Here is a 21760-nt window from a genome sequence, read left to right as displayed (position 1 = left end):
CACGGTTTCACACACACACACACACACACACACCCGCGCGCGCACGCACGCGCGCGCACGCACGCACCCACGCACGCACACAGTCTGACTCACATGTACTGAGTCACTCAAAGTCTTTCAACTAAATCTTCAGGTAAAAAATTCATAATTAAATATTATTTATGTGAAATGAAGGAGGCAAATAGGCACAATTAGACAATGCCAGGGAGTAAATTGAAGAGTAAAATCTGCACCAAAAAAGGATATGTTTCTCATTTTACAATAAACATAAGATATGTTACATTTACTTATAGTCGTGATAAAGATATTTAAATAGGGGGGATCTGTAGGGGTGGTTCTTGGAGCCAGATCATGATTTCCATCACAATTAATTTGGCAATGTGAAATGTTTTTTATACTATATATTTTTGCAAGAGAGCTACAGGGAGCTCTATCACCAGCGTTACTTTAAACAAAGTAATTTGCTTTTTCTAAAAAGACAATTCACTGTGATTGGTTAATTTAGATGTCACTCAGAGCATTACAGAGCCTGACTAATATAAAGAGTGTGTGTTGTGTCAGTACAGTTTTATTACAGGGAATATTAAAAAATACACTTCTCTGGTGGAGATATTATTGCCCGCAGTATGTCATTAAATATATCATATTTTTTTATTTTATTAAAAGTGTTTGGGGGTTTTTAATACAGAGAAAAACATGCTTTCTCTCTGTGAGCTGGATCGCCTTGCCACAGATCTGACCTGTTACTTGACCTTTCTAGACAAAAACATCTCCAGTTTACCTTTAAATTAATAATGCACACGTGCTCTGAAAGCTTGTGCTTGAGGAATTAGACCAATAAAAGCTAATAAAAAACAAGTATTCATTATGACTCACTGCCATCACGACACAACTGCATAGAAAGCTTCGTAATTAGCCCCAAATAGTTTTCTGAAAAGCCCAGTTTTCACTCCTAAAGTAAAGTTTGGATCCCCCCCGCACTGGAGAGCAGGAGCGTTATACAAGTGTCGTTACATAAGCGCAGCAGTCTGAGACCGACAGCGGCGCGTGAGCTGCTGTTTAGGTGAATGCGGAAAGTGAGTGCTCTGCAGCTGCTCAGACTTCTGCTCAGACAGTGAACCGTCCTCATGTCACCTCTGCTCAGCGCCGACCCCCCACCTCACCCCTCTCTCTCTATCGCTGTCTTCACTCTATCTCCAATATCTCCACCCCCCCTCTTTCTTTCGCTCTCTCTCACTCGCTCTCAATGGTAGTTACAACGCCATTGTGTCGACATAGTTTAACTGGGTTATTCATAGACGTTTACAACAAGAATGTTGTTGATGTGTGAATGTTGAAGGACAGTAACTATAACTCAGCTGTTGTATATAGTATTAATGACATTAGTAAGCAGTGCATTGATTTCCATTACCAACTTTTATTTAGTAGACCAAAAGACCAATTATTTAAAAATATCTGTTAAAAGTGCAAAACATTTGCATAAAAATGCCAATTCCAGTGCATTCAATCTTTCATATTATTGAGGGTCAGTTTGACATTTCTGCGTTTTTCATTCCCTCTAGTCCCTCTAATCCTCCTTGCATGTGTTTCAATCTCTCATTGTGTCCCATGTCCTCCAGTCCCCTCTGTCCTCTGTCTGCATCACTGTTGAACCGTAGTGTGTCTTCAGCACCATGGACAGCTCTGCTCTGATCTCACTGCACTAAACGCTGTGTTGTGTGACAGGGATCAGGAGGTTGACCTCATCGCATCCTTTGTGGTTTCACAGCGGTCCCATTGTTGCCCATGTGAGAACGACCGGTTCTTGTTGTTGTTTATGGCTGCGCAGCACAAAACAAACCCACTTCTGATGAAGCCCAATAACATAATTGTAATAAAGCGATTCCCAGGCAATTATTGGTTCATGAACTGCTGCATTATTTGACTTTAATTTTCATTCACTCTCCAATCAGAATAGCATTAAGGGTTTTTTCTACTGTAAATTTGACCAACTCTTCAACTAAAACCCCTTACGCTGACTAAAATGAGCCCCCCAAAAAATATAGTTATCTCCTATCGTCACAAATCTCACAATAATAACAATTATTATAATACTAATAACAATCACAATAATAAAGGCAGGAAGGCAAATGGCAACTGTACAAGAAAAACAAAAAAGGCAAAAAGGCCAGAGGAAAAAGGAAAGATGGTCACATTTGCATCAAGTCAATTCACAGCCCTTACTGTTCTTCTGAAACAATGCCCTAGTGTAAAGATCAATTCTACGCATCCTGGGCCCCCCAGGGTGGTCCCCATGCAGACAAAGAGAGGTCTCTGCTCAAAAGAATCACACCACAGACACATAATGATCAGGTATATACGAACAGGAGGATCCAGGATTGAACTGGAGACGGGAAGTCTATCGTGTCACATAAAAGTTGGGCCAAATGACATTCTTCCCCAACAGTGCATACAGCTCATTTTGTGTATTTTGAAGCTCACACGTGTATATTTGTGTATATTTGGCTTCACTGGTTCCCCTCTCCCTCTCGTTCTGTCTGCATCTGTCAGATTCCTCTGTAACACTGACGTGCTGACAGAGGAGCCTGCACAGACTGACACCGCACCGTCCAAATGAACAGGAGGATGTTTCCAGCTGCTGACTCAGAGCCAAAGAGCTTATGGCAGCGAGCAGACGGAGCCAAGACGTAGGATTTATCACAAAACAGATAAATGACATGCAGATGTTCTCATTGATTCGTAGTAAACCAGCATTTTTGTAACACTTGATCAGAGTGCTGACTGAGGGTCGGATTGTTTAGATCATAGAGATACTGAAAGGTTTTGTGAGAGTTTCTTCCCTTTAGTCGACTAGTTGATCAGAAGAACATGTCTTTGTCGACAAAGAATTTATTTTGTTGAATACTGTGTTTTCTGTGTGTATCTTGTCTGCATCTGTACACCTTGCCCTGAGACTAGACAACTACTACTACTACTACTACTACTACTTCATTGTCGGATGTGTTTAATATACTATATATAGTATTCATTCATTAATTTTCTACCGCTTGTTCCCTTTCGGGGTTGCGGGTGACTGGAGCCTATCCCACTGACTATATATAGTATAACTAATATAACAAAAAAATAACTTAAACAAATCGTATTGGGTGTGTATTCAATATATTTCCCACCATATGAACCTTGTATTTGATGTTCACTGACATGAGGCGCTCCAAGCACTGAACACTGCCATCTTGTGGAACCATTTGTGCACTGTGCCAAAAACACTTTTTATGTATTTAACTATGAGGACATTTCCCTTGCACATAGACCACATCAAAACTACAATAAACTGGAACTAAACCCTGAGCTAAGCCTGGACTAGACCAGGACTAAACCAAGACTCATGTGTCCTGTTCTAGGACAAAGACAAGTCTACATCAGGACTAAACTGGGCTCAAACCAGGACCAAATGAGTACAAGGTTGAACAGACTCTAAGACTAGAAGTGCAGCAGTGGGTCCATGTATAAATAATCAGGTGCTCCTAAATTACAAATGGAAACCCCTTACGCTGACTAAAATAAGCCCCAAATAAGACTGAAGCTGGTCCTTTATTATTTGTGAGTTTGGAGAACAAATTGACCCTGATGCTTTCCAAAATGATTGATTTGACTGGAAATAAGTGTGTTACAGCTTTATTTTTAAGTACAGCATATCAAGCCGTTTGAGCATTCAATTTTTCAACAGATGTGGACAAAATTGAATAAAGAAAGAAAAAGTCCAACGTCCCAAGCGTAATGTCCAAGGCACTCTGATTGTAAAAAGCCCTTGGACAATATTTCACATGAAGGTAACAAAACAAGAGGCTTTTTTAAGGCACACTTTTTGTATCTTCATATCTTCAATTACTGTAGTTACTATCCAGTACTTAGGCCAGTATATATACTCACTAAAGCATACATAACATAACAGCTGGCAGTATTAAAACAACCTCGTGTGTTTCAGGAGCGGGGCACTAGGTGGAGTCGTAGCCACATACATTTTCTAAAACTGACTGTGTTGCATAACAGATATTTTTTGTGGCAATTATTCCACAATTTCTTTCTTTCTTTCTACTGGAAGACCTGAGATACACCTCTAGTTTGAATACATCTTCACAAGTTTCAATTACATTTTGTTGTTATTTGTCTATACTTTGTACAGAGTGAACAGTTACTGAAATATTACAGTTTACTGGTCTCTTTATCATATAACCTGAATCTACATATGAATTGCATTTCCGTGTGCTTTTGTCTTCATGGCCGTAGCTGTTGTGTAAGCGTTTCTCTCAGCGAGTGTTGTACCATCACTCTGATCAAACAGGCTCAAAGCAGCAGCAGTCAGGAATAGCACTTCTCTTTAGCACCTCTCTGCTTCTGACAATTTATCCCCTTCTACTCTGGGAATATGAATTGTATACCGTAAAGTCATATAAAGTCACATTTTCATCTGCCACATTGTTTAGTTTCCACAATTCAGCTGTTTTTGTGGTTGAGTTATAACCTTTAATAGCTTCCTAAAGCTATAGATTTACCATTTGCCCGATTATTGTATCATTTTTTTAACTAATGTGATACAGAGCAGTCAGTGCAGATATTGCCACAGCCATAAGCTGTTTTTAATCTATGAATCCTTATAATGATGTTTCCACCTCATTAGTTTAATCAAAGTTTAAATTTTGAGTGATTCCTGCATGTTTTAGTTATCCTGTGTTGTCCTGCAACGGAGGCTCGAGTGCTCAGAAAATCCCTGTTTTCAACTACCCCCTATCCCCGCCTACTTCTCTGTACTTGAATGCGATTATTTGGAAAAATGAATGCTCCAAGTGGCACATGTAGGGTTTTGAAATGTCCCATTGAAATGCCACAAAAAACAAAAACACATAAATGACGATCTGTTGTTTGTTACAGTGAAGTGTCACGATGAAGAGGCGGGGCTTATCAGTTCTGAAGTTTTGAACAGGAAGTCACTGGACCAGTTTCTATTCCTAAGCCATTTTAGATCAATTTACGCTCCAATTCCAATTTACAAAGAACAAAAAGTTAAACGATAATCTACTTTTGTTGTAGTTCAATGCAAAGTACCTGAAAAAAGTATCATAATTTGGACCTACGAACTGCGACATCCTGTCACGTGTCGATGATAAAACTACTTTTAGACCCATTTTGTCAGTTAAAGATTTGAAAACTAAATATTATCAGAGTTGGCACATGCTCTGAATAGTTAATAATCGGATAATCTGTAACACTTAAGATAAGATTAATAAGATTCCTTTGTAAACTATTTATTTGTTTACAAGCACTTAAAAGGCATTTAAAAGCATCCTTTGGTTATTAAACATGTTTAACAAGCAGCTTATTAATACTCTTCCATCTATGAATACTAGTATAAGTGCATAAACAAAAATAGTGCTTATTGATGCCTTATAAATAGTTTACTTTGGGACCTTATTTACTTTTGGGACCTGACAATCAATCCAACTGTTTTAAATGACATTGTACGTAACAGTTGACCGAAATGAACAGTTAATTGCGTGAAGATTACAGGAAATAGCAGCAGCCCATGTTTCCAGCCGTGCTCCAAACCCACAGGGGCTAATCACCATGGCAACTCTGTTTCCGAGCCCTCTCTCTGTCTCTCTTCACACTATCGCTGCGTGCACTGTACCCTATACATGCCGCCCTGCCAAACACCACTGTCCTCACACAGCAGCTTTTACACACGCAATACGGGCTTTTCATACTAGATTTAGATTTCATTCATTTCTCTTTGTTCAGTCGCAAAAGTCAAAACATCCTGACTGACCGAAATGCCACATTTAATATCTTTGCTTATCCACTTTGATTGTTTCATTGGGTTTAAAGAAAAAAAGGTTGTTTTTAGAGCGGAGACTGAAGTGAAAGAAAGAGTTGGGTGAATGCTATGGCCCATGCAGAGTGTGTGCTCTTTAAATGATGTCTTATATTCTGCTTTACCAAAGGTGTGAAGCACGAGGCCCACGATGTTGTTTACTATCAGTTTTTCCCGTGGACTTAAACACAAAAGATTAAACGTTTGAAAGCTTGATCTGACTTAATTCACTATGTGGTAACTAAACACCATGAGACCTATTGTATCATTTTAAAACTGAAATTGAAACATTTGAAACTGCTAAGTTATGAACATATTTCCCCCTAAATCACTTTTGTTTCTGGACTATTAAAACAGCTGCGTAATGGGCATTGGTTGTCACATTGCTGGTTTGTCTCCATCCCGCCTTTAAACGCTTATTTGAACGTTCGAAAGGGTAAAATGTAAAGGAAATGTACATCCAGAAGCTGTTGAGCTCCGTTGTCAACACTATTTCACTCTGATATACAGTAGGCCAACATGATTCCCAAATGAACCAAAATGAGTTTAGAAAGAGATGGTTTGATCTCAATATTATGAAATTCAATACATTGAGAAAAGGTGGTTCTTATTAAGGGCCCCAGTGTTTTCTGGACTCCCCCCGGTGAGTGACAGATCTCTTGTTAGTGAGCCGGGCCCCTCCCCCTGAAACTCTGGCCCCTGTGCGGCGGTGGGATCAGACCGGGGGCAGAGCAATATGCACCGCGTTATGAAAACCCCAAAATAACACAGACTGTCACCGTAGATGAGGAAATGAACCCTGATGTGATGGAGGCCCAGAATGTTAAAATGAATACATTATAAAAGCGTCCTTATTCCACAGAGAGTCTGCCAATTGTTCACAGCTCAAATATATTATACTCTTTGGAAATGGATGGAGAAAATAACATTATGTAATCCAGTACAGTAACAGTATCTCTCAACCAGCCATGGAAGTAAAAGTACTGACACAGCAGTATAGCAGTATACCCCAGTGTACATTTACTTTCTTTTTCTTTTTTTGTGTGAAAGTAGTGAAAAATAGCAGATTTTTGCCAATTTTTCTAGCATTTTTTCTTTATTTTTGGGACTTTCACTCAAACAGTAAAGAAAAGTACAGTAAGTAAAAAGTAATGATGTACTTTTACTTTGTTATTTTCCATCACTGCTCCTCAACATGGCAAAATACTTTTCTTTGACTTTTCTTTCGAAGTAGTGCTTTTTATACAGAGGATTATTAGTAGTAAATCAAATCAAATCAAATCAATTTATTTTTGTAAGGCCCAAAATCACAACAACAGTTGCCTCTGAGGGCCACAGGGAGAAATGAATCAACAATGTCTGTGGTGGCGAGGGAGTCAGACAATGTCTGTGGTGGCGAGGGACGATGTCCCAGGGTCCTCTGTCCTTAGACTCTCCTTCTCGGCCAGGAAAAACTACAAAAAAACCTCTTTGGGAAAAAAGCGTAGAAACCTGGAGGAGTTCCAGTGAAGGAGAGATCCGACTCTCACAGACGGACAGACGGACACGAGGGAGACTGGAGCTGGACCCACTCTTCAGGCAGATGAGGGACCGACTGAGGCGAACTGGACCCACTCTTCAGGCAGATGAGGGACCGACTGAGGCGAACTGGACCCACTCTTCAGGCAGATGAGAGACCGTCTGAGGCGAGCTGGACCCATTCTTCAGGCAGATGAGGGACCGTCTGAGTCGAGCTGGACCCACTCCTAAGGGCAGATGAGGGACCGTCCACACAGGGCAGGGACCACTTCACCAGGGGAGGGGCATCTGGGTCCACAGGTCCTCAGGAGTGAAAGAAAGAAAAAGAAGGCGGTGAACAGTTTGCAAGTGGAATCAAAAAATAAATATTGTTTGATAGCATAAGTAGTCAGAAGAAGAGGATAGTGCTCAAGCTGTCATACTTCCCCCAGCATAATTACTCCTAGGGCAGCGTAGCTAAAGCTGTGGGTTTATGTTTCTGTTCCTAACTAGTCTGACCATAAGCGATTTCGAAGAGGAACGTTTTAAGCCTGGACTTAAATGAAGAGACTGTGTCAGCATATTTAATATGTGTCAGGAGCTGATTCCATAACACAGGAGCTTGGTAGCTAAACGCTCTACCTCCTACAGTACTTTTAGAGACTCTTGGCACCACCAGAAGGCCGGCATTCTGAGAGCGAAGAAAAAAGCGTAGTAAATGCTCATTATTGTCATTACACAAAACAAAATGCCTGTTATATTGTTTCCACTGTCAAAAGAACTTCCCCATTTACACCGTCAAAACCTCACTGGATAAGCGTTGGAATTTGAGAACAGAAATAGCCTTTTCTCTCTGGGGGTCCGACTGTAATGTCAACTGTGACTTTAAGTTGACCAATGATCTGTGCTTGATGAGAATTTGAATGCGTTTTTAAATGTTAACTGCCGTAAAAGGGCCATAACAGCCTCTTTTGTTTATGTGTTGACTGGAGGCTAAGCGAGACAAGCATAAAGCCCAAACTCTAATAACTCTAATAGTTCTTAATAGGTTTTTGTAGAGGATTTGTCGCTGCCTGAATCCACTGTATTTTGAGCAATCATGTTCTGTTCAATTGTAGAAGAATACTGACAATTAAGTCCAAATACAAGGACTTTGAGAGACATTCTATCTATCCTACAGCCAAAGATATTATTTTTCTTTCCCCCCAAAACTCTCAAAAAGTCTACAAATAAGCGTTTTTTCTGTCACTAGTTTTTTCAAAATCTACTCTTAAGACACATTTTTATGCTTTTGTCTGTTGTTTACGTAAAGCACTTTAGGCGGCTGGCGTTGTTGTAAATGTGCTATAGAAATACATAGTTTGCGCTGTTTAGTGAAACGTGTATGTCTCAAAATAACATAAAAAGCTAAACCTAGATAAAACATTTGCACGTTTCACAATATTCCTGTATTTTTTGTGTATTTGGTCCTGGTTTGAGCCCAGTTTAGACCTGATGTAGACTTGGTTTGGCCCTGTTCTAGTCCTGGTTTTGCACTGCTTTAGTCCAGTTTTTGAATGACCATTTATAGTGGCATTTACTGTATTAAACAGAAAAGTCATGACATATTTGTAAGTCAAAAATTGTCTCTCTGCAGCTGAGACAATCAACAGAGACTCATAAACAAGACTCCAAACTGTTTTAATAATTAGAAAAGCTGTGGCATCTTAATTAAAATCATACAGACCTCAAACTACTGCAGCCTCATTTGTCCTTTATTGTGCAAAAACTCTCTGTAGTCGTTTTGTTCTTTCTTCTAATCACAGCATGAAATCTGTCCCGCTCTATTTCACCACGAGACATTACATTGTTGTCAGTTTATTGTGTCGACTATTTGAAAAGATGCCCGTCATGAGGGAGCTGACCCCTTCCTCCTCTCTGTCCGCACGTCCAGTTCATGCGGCGCGCTGAGAATACAGAAGTAATTAGTGTCTCATTATAACAGACCACAGCCGCGGCCCTCACTCAAAACAAACACAACAAAATAAGTCCTGTCTCTCCCGGGACGAGCGCAGCAGACTTCTCACCTGTGCTCCAAAGGCCAACAATCCTAGTGCAACACATTAAATAACTAAAAATAGAAGTTCACACTCAGTAACTTGAAAACAACATCATGGTGCCGTATTTCTGTTGTTATACTTGTCTGTATGTGACTTTATTGTCCTTGCTCTCTTGTTGTATTGCTGTGTTGTTTGCAGATACTCTTCTTCTCGACTAAATGTAAAACATATTTTATATGTTGTTCCTTTAGGTGTCGTGCCTGCAGGATTTTTTCGGCGATGAGGACATCTTTGTGGCATGTGGACCAGAGAAATATCGTTACCAGGACGACTTGATGCTGGATGAAACAGGTGTGTGACATAAATCCTCTTTTTGTTCCACAAACCATGAGCACAACATTACCTTTCAGGAGCAATCAAATATGAACCCAGTGTTTAGTCTGTGATGAAGGACTTTAAACAGGTCGGTTTGGTCAGCAATTGCCAAAACGAACACAATTTGTTACAAATCTGTTTCAAATCCATACAATAATATCCAAATGTAACAGCCTTTTCATGAGAAAGCTTGTGAACTGCTGTACCAAACAAACAGACAAACAGACAAACAAACAAACAAACAAACAAGCAAACAAACAAACAAACAAACGTAAGTATCGTGTCATTGAAGCCAAACCTATAGGATTTTTACTGGCTCGTTTCAGATAACTGCTTGTTTCCATGGAAATGTTGTTCCTTTGGCTATACTACTACACAGAATGCCATAATTTGCATGTATCATCACAGAGAATGTTCTATAGTGTAGTTTCAGCTTTCCCTCCAGAAAGTGACATACTGTTACTTTAAATGAAAGTACATCCTCACACAAAGGCACATTTGTCTTAGGCACAAAGTCTTTACGTGTATAGACAACAAATATCAACACTACTACACTGAAATGATTAGTGCAAACACTTCAGGTAAACTCTGTGTTATAAAGTAAAGTAAGTAAAGTGTCGTGTGTCATGCACCGGCAGCTCGACCTTGAACAATGACCTTGGTCTAAAGTCTCCGAACACAGAAGCAGCAGATGTGTCTCCGGGAGAGATGGAGAGTGAGGTTACTCTGAGAGAGATCTGCGAGTGTGACTCCTCCTGACTGATGCTATAACATGTACAAGAGTGTTAAGAGTCCAGTGTATTATGTGAGTGACCGGGAGCGTGCGGCGCCTTTCACGGATGAGAAAGCAAGACTTGGGCTGTTCATCAATATTTAGTGGCTAACGTTTGCATGCAAGAGTGGAAAAGAAAAATTGACCATACAGGAGCTGAACTCAAAATGCAAATGATGATCTCACTGCTGTGCATAGTATAGGTGATGATTCTGCGGATCATGGTTTATTCAGCGTGGTTTGAGCATAGATCCATGTGCAGAGCTCTAAAAGAAGCTGCAGAGCATGAACGGGCCTGTTCCAGGTAAGAGGATGTGCAGTGGCCCGTGTGGGGGAGGAGAGAACGGTCACGTACATAGTGAACACTGTTGGAATAAGAGAATGCACTGCGCGGGACATAAACAACCAAGATTCCTGCAGTATTGTTCAGAAAAGACACTGTGACTTTCAGCAGCAGAAGTGCGGGGAAAACAGGCTTATATGGATATTTTTATGAACAGTTTAAATATAGTTGTGACAAACAGTATTTTTTCTATTACATTGGCCAGTCTTCTCCAACGTTTATTGCTCTGACTTCAGTCCACTGAGATTTACATATATTATCATTTCATATATTTGCTAATTCTCAGTCTTTAGCTTGAAGAGAATGTATTTCAGGCCTAAATGCTCCTGAAGTGAGCTGTTTACTTTGTGCCAGTGGAAACTCATTTACTGTGTGTTTGTGCCTCCTCACTGTTGTGTTGTTGTTGTTGTTGTTGTTGTGTGGTTGTGTTGTTGTTGTTGTTGTGTTGTTGTTGTGTGGTTGTGGTGTTGTTGTGTGGTTGTGTGGTTGTGTGGTTGTGTTGTTGTTGTTGTTGTTGTGTTGTTGTGTTGTTGTTGTGTTGTTGTTGTGTGGTTGTGGTGTTGTTGTGTGGTTGTGTGGTTGTGTTGTTGTTGTTGTTGTTGTTGTTGTTGTTGTTGTTGTTGTGTGGTTGTGGTGTTGTTGTGTTGTTGTTGTGTGGTTGTGGTGTTGTTGTGTGGTTGTGTGGTTGTGTTGTTGTTGTTGTTGTTGTTGTGTGGTTGTGTTGTTGTGTGCTGCTGCAGCTTTGGCCCTGTTATTGTGTGACTGTGTGAGTGACACTTGACTGAAGCTGTGTGGGCGGAGCACCTCAGTGTCCACACTGTCTCGCCACTACAGGAGAGACAGTGTCCACACTGTGTGGACACTGTCTCTCCTGTAGTGGAGAGACAGTGTGGACACTGTCTCCACTACAGGACAGAAAACACTGGTCACAATAATACATTTTGAAGTACAGAATATTGCTACAGAAAATATCACATTAAACAATGATATTGAAACTGCATTATGCCCTTGACAGCCATAAAGCAGGATAATCCCATAAAGCCACAAGTAAAATGCCTTATTTTTGTTTATGAAGACTATATATCATTTATTACATTTATGCAACTAAACTAATATCTCTCAATTTAAGATTTATTCCTTTTTTTCCGTCCCTTTGACCTCGTTTTGACGCTCCTCGTCTCTTGAACTCGCTCACTCTCCAGTCCTCACCCGCTCGAGTGCAGCGTCTGTCCCTGTCTCACCCCTCGCTCCGCCCCACTCTGACCTTGCCCGCTCTGACCTTGCCCGCTCTGACCTCGCCCCGCTCTGACCTCGCCCGCTCTGACCTTGCCCGCTCTGACCTCGCCCCGCTCTGACCTTGCCCCACTCTGACCTTGCCTGCTCTGACCTCGCCAGCTCTGACCTCGCCCCCTCTGACCTCGCCCTGCTCTGACCTCGCCCGCTCTGACCTTGCCCGCTCTGACCTCTGACCTCGCCCCGCTCTGACCTCACCCCGCTCTGACCTCGCCCGCTCTGACCTCGCCCGCTGTGACCTCGCCCCCTCTGACCTCACCCGCTGTGACCTCGCCCCGCTCTGACCTCACCCGCTCTGACCTCGCCCCGCTCTGACCTCGCCCCGCTGTGACCTCACCCGCTCTGACCTCGCCCCGCTCTGACCTCACCCGCTCTGACCTCGCCCCGCTCTGACCTCGCCCCGCTCTGACCTGACCCCTGCTCTGACCTCGCCCCGCTCTGACCTGACCCCTGCTCTGACCTCGCCCCGCTCTGACTCGCCCCTGCTCTGACCTCGCCCCGCTCTGACCTCACCCCTGCTCTGACCTCGCCCCGCTCTGACCTCACCCCGCTCTGACCTCGCCCCGCTCTGACCTCGCCCCGCTCTGACCTCACCCCGCTCTGACCTCACCCCTGCTCTGACCTCGCCCCGCTCTGACCTCACCCCGCTCTGACCTCGCCCCGCTCTGACCTCGCCCCGCTCTGACCTCACCCCGCTCTGACCTCACCCCTGCTCTGACCTCGCCCCGCTCTGACCTCACCCCGCTCTGACCTCGCCCCGCTCTGACCTCGCCCCGCTCTGACCTCACCCCGCTCTGACCTCACCCCGCTCTGACCTCGTGCATGAACTCTTCTTCATGTGAGTCGTAAACAGCGGCTCCTGCTCTTTCCCGCTGTCGATCACGTCTTCAGACACAAACAAGCTGATAAGAGTCATTATTAGGAGGAAATATGGCTTTTGGAATATGACAATAGAGGAGACGCTTTCGTTGTGTTATGCAGAGTAAGTAAGTGAACATTAGAAAGACAAACGCCCCGGACGCGCGTTCTTGACGCGCCGGACTCATGTCCGTAGAATACACTCAGCAGCAGACGTGCGTCCGAGTCGTCCTGCACGTGCTCAGTGGAGTCGAGGCGTCCTGCACATGCTCAGTGGAGTCGAGGCGTCCTGCACATGCTCAGTGGAGTCGAGTCGTCCTGCACATGCTCAGTGGAGTCGAGGCGTCCTGCACATGCTCAGTGGAGTCGAGTCGTCCTGCACATGCTCAGTGGAGTCGAGGCGTCCTGCACATGCTCAGTGGAGTCGAGTCGTCCTGCACATGCTCAGTGGAGTCGAGTCGTCCTGCACATGCTCAGTGGAGTCGAGTCGTCCTGCACATGCTCAGTGGAGTCGAGTCGTCCTGCACATGCTCAGTGGAGTCGAGGCGTCTGCACATGCTCAGTGGAGTCGAGGCGTCCTGTACATGCTCAGTGGAGTCGAGGCGTCTGCACATGCTCAGTGGAGTCGAGGCGTCCTGCACATGCTCAGTGGAGTCGAGGCGTCCTGCACATGCTCAGTGGAGTCGAGGCGTCTGCACATGCTAAGTGGAGTCGAGTCGTCTGCACATGCTCAGTGGAGTCGAGTCGTCCTGCACATGCTCAGTGGAGTCGAGGTGTCCTGCACATGCTCAGTGGAGTCGAGGCGTCTGCACATGCTCAGTGGAGTCGAGGCGTCTGCACATGCTCAGTGGAGTCGAGGCGTCTGCACATGCTGAGTGGAGTCGAGTCGTCTGCACATGCTCAGTGGAGTCGAGTCGTCCTGCACATGCTCATTGGAGTCGAGGCATCTGCACATGCTCAGTGGAGTCGAGGCATCTACACATGCTCAGTGGAGTCGAGGCATCTACACATGCTCAGTGGAGTCGAGGCGTCTGCACATGCTCAGTGGAGTCGAGGCGTCTGCACATGCTCAGTGGAGTCGAGGCGTCTGCACATGCTCAGTGGAGTCGAGTCGTCCTGCACATGCTCAGTGGAGTCGAGGCGTCCTGCACATGCTCAGTGGAGTCGAGGCATCTGCACATGCTCAGTGGAGTCGAGGCGTCTGCACATGCTCAGTGGAGTCGAGGCGTCTGCACATGCTCAGTGGAGTCGAGTCGTCCTGCACATGCTCAGTGGAGTCGTCCTGCACATGCTCAGTGGAGTCGAGTCGTCCTGCACATGCTCAGTGGAGTCGAGTCATCCTGCACATGCTCAGTGGAGTCGAGGCATCTGCACATGCTCAGTGAAGTCGAGGCGTCTGCACATGCTCAGTGGAGTCGAGGCGTCTGCACATGCTCAGTGGAGTCGAGTCGTCCTGCACATGCTCAGTGGAGTCGAGTCGTCCTGCACATGCTCAGTGGAGTCGAGTCGTCCTGCACATGCTCAGTGGAGTCGAGTCGTCCTGCACATGCTCAGTGGAGTCGAGGCATCTGCACATGCTCAGTGGAGTCGAGTCGTCCTGCACATGCTCAGTGGAGTCGAGTCATCCTGCACATGCTCAGTGGAGTCGAGGCGTCTGCACATGCTCAGTGGAGTCGAGTCGTCTGCACATGCTCAGTGGAGTCGAGTCGTCCTGCACATGCTCAGTGGAGTCGAGGCGTCCTGCACATGCTCAGTGGAGTCGAGTCGTCCTGCACATGCTCAGTGGAGTCGAGGCGTCCTGCACATGCTCAGTGGAGTTGAGGGATCTGCACGTGCTCAGTGGAGTCGAGGCGTCTGCACATGCTCAGTGGAGTCGAGGCGTCTGCACATGCTCAGTGGAGTCGAGTCGTCTGCACATGCTCAGTGGAGTCGAGTCGTCCTGCACATGCTCAGTGGAGTCGAAGCATCTGCACATGCTCAGTGGAGTCGAGGCGTCTGCACATGCTCAGTGGAGTCGAGGCGTCTGCACATGCTCAGTGGAGTCGAGTCGTCCTGCACATGCTCAGTGGAGTCGAGGCATCTGCACATGCTCAGTGGAGTCGAGTCGTCCTGCACATGCTCAGTGGAGTCGAGTCGTCCTGCACATGCTCAGTGGAGTCGAGTCGTCCTGCACATGCTCAGTGGAGTCGAGTCGTCCTGCACATGCTCAGTGGAGTCGAGTCGTCCTGCACATGCTCAGTGGAGTCGAGTCGTCCTGCACATGCTCAGTGGAGTCGAGTCGTCCTGCACATGCTCAGTGGAGTCGAGTCGTCTGCACATGCTCAGTGGAGTCGAGTCGTCCTGCACATGCTCAGTGGAGTCGAGGCATCTGCACATGCTCAGTGGAGTCGAGGCGTCTGCACATGCTCAGTGGAGTCGAGGCGTCTGCACATGCTCAGTGGAGTCGAGTCGTCCTGCACATGCTCAGTGGCGTCGAGGCATCTGCACATGCTCAGTGGAGTCGAGTCGTCCTGCACATGCTCAGTGGAGTCGAGTCGTCCTGCACATGCTCAGTGGAGTCGAGGCGTCTGCACATGCTCAGTGGAGTCGAGTCGTCCTGCACATGCTCAGTGGAGTCGAGGCGTCTGCACATGCTCAGTGGAGTCGAGTCGTCCTGCACATGCTCAGTGGAGTCGAGGCGTCTGCACATGCTCAGTGGAGTCGAGTCGTCCTGCACATGCTCAGTGGAGTCGAGTCGTCCTGCACATGCTCAGTGGAGTCGAGTCGTCCTGCACATGCTCAGTGGAGTCGAGTCGTCCTGCACATGCTCAGTGGAGTCGAGTCGTCCTGCACATGCTCAGTGGAGTCGAGTCGTCCTGCACATTCTCAGTGGAGTCGAGTCGTCTGCACATGCTCAGTGGAGTCGAGTCGTCCTGCACATGCTCAGTGGAGTCGAGTCGTCCTGCACATGCTCAGTGGAGTCGAGTCGTCCTGCACATGCTCAGTGGAGTCGAGTCGTCCTGCACATGCTCAGTGGAGTCGAGTCGTCCTGCACATGCTCAGTGGAGTCGAGTCGTCCTGCACATGCTCAGTGGAGTCGAGTCGTCCTGCACATGCTCAGTGGAGTCGAGTCGTCCTGCACATGCTCAGTGGAGTCGAGTCGTCCTGCACATGCTCAGTGGAGTCGAGTCGTCTGCACATGCTCAGTGGAGTCGAGTCGTCCTGCACATGCTCAGTGGAGTCGAGTCGTCCTGCACATGCTCAGTGGAGTCGAGTCGTCCTGCACATGCTCAGTGGAGTCGAGTCGTCCTGCACATGCTCAGTGGAGTCGAGTCGTCCTGCACATGCTCAGTGGAGTCGAGTCGTCCTGCACATGCTCAGTGGAGTCGAGTCGTCCTGCACATGCTCAGTGGAGTCGAGTCGTCCTGCACATGCTCAGTGGAGTCGAGTCGTCCTGCACATGCTCAGTGGAGTCGAATCGTCCTGCACATGCTCAGTGGAGTCGAGTCGTCCTGCACATGCTCAGTGGAGTCGAATCGTCCTGCACATGCTCAGTGGAGGAGTTGTGCTGTGCTGCTTTTCTCGTGGTGTAAATGGAGTTTACTGACAGATCATGGCTTTGGTTTATTAACTTTACAAAGTCAGCTGCTAGGCGCCAGCCGAGGCAACCCGCCGGGGCCCGCGTGAGAGGTTCCGCCGGGGGCCCGCCGGGGGCCCGCGTGAGAGGTTCCGCCGGGGGCCCGCGTGAGAGGTTCCGCCGGGGGCCCGCGTGAGAGGTTCCGCCGGGGGCCCGCGTGAGAGGTTCCGCCGGGGGCCCGCGTGAGCAGGTTCCGCCGGGGGCCCGCGTGAGAGGTTCCGCCGGGGGCCCGCGTGAGAGGTTCCGCCGGGGGCCCGCGTGAGCAGGTTCCGCCGGGGGCCCGCGTGAGCAGGTTTGTGCAGAGGAGTAATAAAAACACCCAGTTTTAGGAATCTACAAACTTTTCTGGTTCTTTTCAATGCCCTGGCAGTGGCAATAACTTTAGTTTTGTGTTTGATAACATTGTTTAAGTTAAAATGTACACAATGTATTTATTTGTTATTATTTGGTTAAGTGTTTGTTTGCACAACTCATGTTATGGGGCTTTAGTGTCAAGTTCTAAGAATGTACAAACTGTACTGAAGTGTTTTCTGCTTTAGGGACATTTGCTACTAGACTGGTTCTGCTGCTCCTAAAATGTGTTTTGAGTGTCTAATGTTTCATGAGATTACAATGTTTCTGACGTTACCTCTGAAGTGGCCTGTTCATCTTTAATGATTGTGGAGTGAATACTTAATATTTGCTACTGAATAAAAATGCTGATGCACTTTACACTTCTTTTGAATTGATTTTGAATTTTGCACGTAAGAATGTGATTAATCGTGATTAATCAGGGAAATAATGCGATTAATCGCGATTAAAAATTTTAATCGTTGCCCAGCCCTAGTTTTTTGCCATTTCTGAAAGAAGAAAAGTTGTAATTCCTATTAAAAGCTCATCGTATATACACAGAAAACGTCCACTCTGTCGTCTTTATGTGGCAATGGCCTTCTGAATAGAGAATATTGTTTTCTAAGTAGATTATAGTGTAATAGTTTCATCTTTATTATTGGACATGGTAATATCAAGTCACAAACATCATTGCCCTGTTTGTTTGAATTAGAGCGTTTCAGATTCACGTAGTTACTAATTATCCACTTTAGTTTGTATCTCGTTCCTTTTCTGATTTTCTCTCCGCTAATAAGAGATGATTCCAACAGCGACATGACACAGTGTGAGCAGCTGTGGTTCATTTCCATCTGCAGCATCATCACGAGTCAATAAACATGTTATTACTTCATGCCTGACTCCACACTTTCCTCTCTCTCAGAAACCCACAACACTTCACACATTCCCAGAGTATTTCACTTTTGTTTTTGTCTTTGGTCAGATAATTAGCTTTAGTTTGCTATATTATTAGTCAAATCTAAATTCTTACCATCAAACTGTGTTCCTTGGACGTTGATTTTTAATATTGTCTACTATGTGATGAATTCATTTTAATTTTGTTTTGTTTTATTAGTCAATGCAAATAGATGTAATTTCCGTCATAGTTTTAATTATTATGTTTTATTTAGTTTCAGTCAAATGTATGATTATTACATTCCCAATAACATAATAGAGCTCAATATTTTGACGTTCGCCCTGGTTTCTGACATTAATTTCTTATTATTTTAATGGTAACTAAAGCAGGATAAACCCAGTAAAGTCCTTTTTAAATGTACAGTAATGGTAAAAAACACGAGCTTCTCTAAATAAAAAGCTGAACGAAACAATTTAGTTCTTTGTATCTATAATGATAGAACAATTAGTCATAGAACATTATTCAACCTCCTACAGTTCAAATCATATTGTACCGCAAATCAATTACAGAATGTACACACAATATTGAGCCCCCGTTATCATTAATTAAAGTCAATACAGTAATTATTGCGACGGTTCGAGTTCTGAGCCTTATTTAAAGATTATCTCCGAGAGCGAGGAGCGAATAATACAATACAGTGTCTAATAAGCACTTTAGAAATACATTATCACTTTAGAAATACTTTATCACTTTAGAAATACTTTATCCATCCATCCATCCATTTTCTGCCGCTTTATCCGGGGCCGGGTCGCGGGGGCAGCAGTCTGAGCAGGGACTCCCAGACTTCCTTCTCCCCAGACACTCCCTCTAACTCCTCCGGGGGGATCCCGAGGCGTTCCCAGGCCAGCCGAGAGACATAGTCTCTCCAGCGTGTCCTGGGTCTTCCCCGGGGCCTCTTCCCGGTGGGACATGCCTGAAACACCTCCCGAGGGAGGTGCCCAGGAGGCATCCGGAACAGATGCCCGAGCCACCTCAGCTGGCTCCTCTCGACGTGGAGGAGCAGCGGCTCTACTCCGAGCTCCCCCCGTGTGGCCGAGCTCCTCACCTTATCTCTAAGGGAGCGCCCAGCCACACGGCGGAGGAAACTCATTTCGACCGCTTGTATCCGCGATCTTGTTCTTTCGGTCACTACCCAAAGCTCATGACCATAGGTGAGGGTAGGAACGTAGACCGACCGGTAAATGTCGGCCCCACACCCGTAGTGTGTGGGGCCCGTTGTGTGTGGGGCCCGTAGTGTGTGGGGCCCGTCGTGTGTGGGGCACGTAGTGTGTGGGGCGCATAGTGTGAGGGGCCCGTAGTGTGTGGAGCCCGTAGTGTGTGGGGCCCGTAGTGTGTGGGGCCCGTAGTGTGTGGGGCCCGTCGTGTGTGGGGCCCATAGTGTGTGGGGCGCATAGTGTGAGGGGCCCGTAGTGTGTGGGGCCCGTCGTGTGTGGGGCCCGTAGTGTGTGGGGCGCATAGTGTGAGGGGCCCGTAGTGTGTGGAGCCCGTAGTGTGTGGGGCCCGTCGTGTGCGGGGCCCGTAGTGTGTGGGGCGCATAGTGTGAGGGGCCCGTAGTGTGTGGAGCCCGTAGTGTGTGGGGCCCGTCGTGTGCGGGGCCCGTAGTGTGTGGGGCGCATAGTGTGAGGGGCCCGTAGTGTGTGGAGCCCGTAGTGTGTGGGGCCCGTAGTGTGTGGGGCCCGTAGTGTGTGGGGTGCATAGTGTGTGTGGCCCATAGTGTGTGGAGCCCGTAGTGTGTGGGGCCCGTAGTGTGTGGGGCCCGTAGTGTGTGGGGCGCATAGTGTGTGGGGCCCGTAGTGTGTGGGGCCCACAGTGACACCGCGTTATGGAAGCTGCACCTGTCACACTGAAGTATCCTGTCCTGACAGTGTAATTACCGCGCCTGTCTCGGCCCTGACACGCTGTCGTCACGGTAACACGATGCACCGCCGTCCGCTCTGGGGCCCCACACGTGTCAGTCTGTGTGATTGTACATACACTTTACTGCGTGATTAGTGTTGGCGGAAGAGGCTGTTGGATGGGGTCGGCAGCCACATTTCCGACGGTCAGCCCTGGGGCGTGTGAGGGAGGAATGAATGAGGAGCACTTCAGTTCAACCCTAACCCAGTGTAATCATGAACCCTCACCTTAAGAGTGCGTCACCTTCTTGTCTCCATGGAGATGTGATCACTTTGCCTGTTGTTCCAAAAATACCTTGAAAAGCATGCATTCTGGCCTCTCCACAGACCTGACCCGTAACTTGACCCGGTGGCGTCTCCATGGAGAAAGATATGTTTATTACCACAGAACGAGCCAGGTACAAACAGAAGAAAGAAGAAGAAAGAAGAATCATGCATTAGTGAACCCTCCACCAGAAAAGTGACAGACTTGAATCTGTTTAAACACATCAAATTCATATTCATGTGCAACTACTGTCGTGATCACATGCAATGGTATTTATTTATTTTATCTTTATTATTTTTCCCCTCCATCCCTTGTTGGGAAATGGGAGGTTTTGTCTATGGGAGTTTTTGTTTATAAGAGATCTTCTACTGAAAGTGTTTTTCAAACTTCCTATAAGTGATCTGTTTTTTTCTTCTGTATCTACCTCTGTATCTACCTGCGTTGCAACCATGAAATTTCCCCATGTGTGGACAATAAAGGATTATCTTATCTTATCTTAAAATTGGACTAAATTTGGAATTGAACCTGGATTAGACCAGGACTAAAGCAGGAGAAGAGCAAGACCAAACTAAATCTACTTTAGAACTCAAACTGGGCCCAAAATGAACACCTCTTCTTAGTTTTACCCATATTATACCGTCCACACTGTTCACACATGACTTTGTAAACTTCACGCACATCGTACTAGAAAACACACAGACATGTTTTTAGAAACTGTGTCCGCTGTTCTTCCTCTGGTAATGAGTGGTGATGGTGCTGCTTAATGAACAGTAGATTTAAGAGGAGCGGGAAAGGCCCAGTGTGTATTTTTACTATCACACGCCTCATTTACTGCAGCGCTGACAGATACTGCGTCTGTGAGTCAGAGCCTTCACTCCAAATGAATCTGAAAAGCTGCCTGAAGGTTAATGGGCATCGTTTGCACAATAAAAAGCCATTAGAGATGTTCTGTTGTACTTACTCTATTTTATTCAAAAGACTGGATTTACAGTATTCAAGAAAACATGTAATATTGCTGAATCAGAACTGTTGGAGGCTGTTACGGGGAAAAATATATATATAATTTGGCCCTTACTTCATGTGACACGTTTTCAGTTCAAACCTGGAGCATAAAAGTGATTATGACATGTCTGTGATCAGATCTTATGCTGCACGAGGAACATGAGAGTGACACACGAGTCCACACGAGGGAGATTCATTCTGATTGAACAGAATTAAACTTTCCCCTTGAGAATAGACAACTCTGTTCTATTGTTTTACTTTATTTCTGGATTATTGTTAGAAGAGAAACGGCACGACGAGGCCACGTGTTTGCCTCTCTTATATACATTGTTTAGCAGTACATGCATAAGTATAATAAGTCCCATCATAAACAGTAGCCCATATATGTACTTAAATAAGAATAACCTTACTTTATATGAAGTATTACTCAAGTAGAAGTAAAAAGCAATGGTAGTAAGAGTGAAAGAAATGTATTTGGAGAAACAGTTTGGACATAAAATGTATTCAAAATATGAATATTTTGGACAGGCAAAACATTGAACTAAGGACATATTGTGGAATTTCCAAAGAATAGACAGAAAAATGAATCAAATCTGTTCAGATGACACTTTTGTTATCAAAGTGGGAAGTGGAACATAAACTTATTTTACTTCA

General features: G+C 45.6%; 1 protein-coding gene across 3 annotated transcripts in view; it reads left to right on the top strand.

The window, feature by feature from the left end:
• The window catches only part of dclk1a (doublecortin-like kinase 1a), an 84385-nt gene that overhangs the window by 11837 nt on the left and 50788 nt on the right, over positions 1-21760 (top strand). For all 3 annotated transcript variants that reach the window (XM_072445869.1, XM_072445867.1, XM_072445868.1), the window contains exon 4: positions 9657-9756. In XM_072445869.1, the coding sequence (XP_072301970.1) occupies positions 9657-9756 (100 nt within the window). The remainder of the gene's footprint in view (positions 1-9656; positions 9757-21760) is intronic.

The sequence above is a fragment of the Eucyclogobius newberryi genome, unplaced genomic scaffold, assembly GCF_026437365.1.
Source record: "Eucyclogobius newberryi isolate DKJ021-1_F unplaced genomic scaffold, fEucNew1.0.hap1 SCAF_15, whole genome shotgun sequence".
NCBI lineage: Eukaryota > Metazoa > Chordata > Actinopteri > Gobiiformes > Gobiidae > Eucyclogobius > Eucyclogobius newberryi.
Note: the sequence above shows the minus strand (reverse complement) of the source record. Positions and strands in the feature narration are given on the sequence as shown.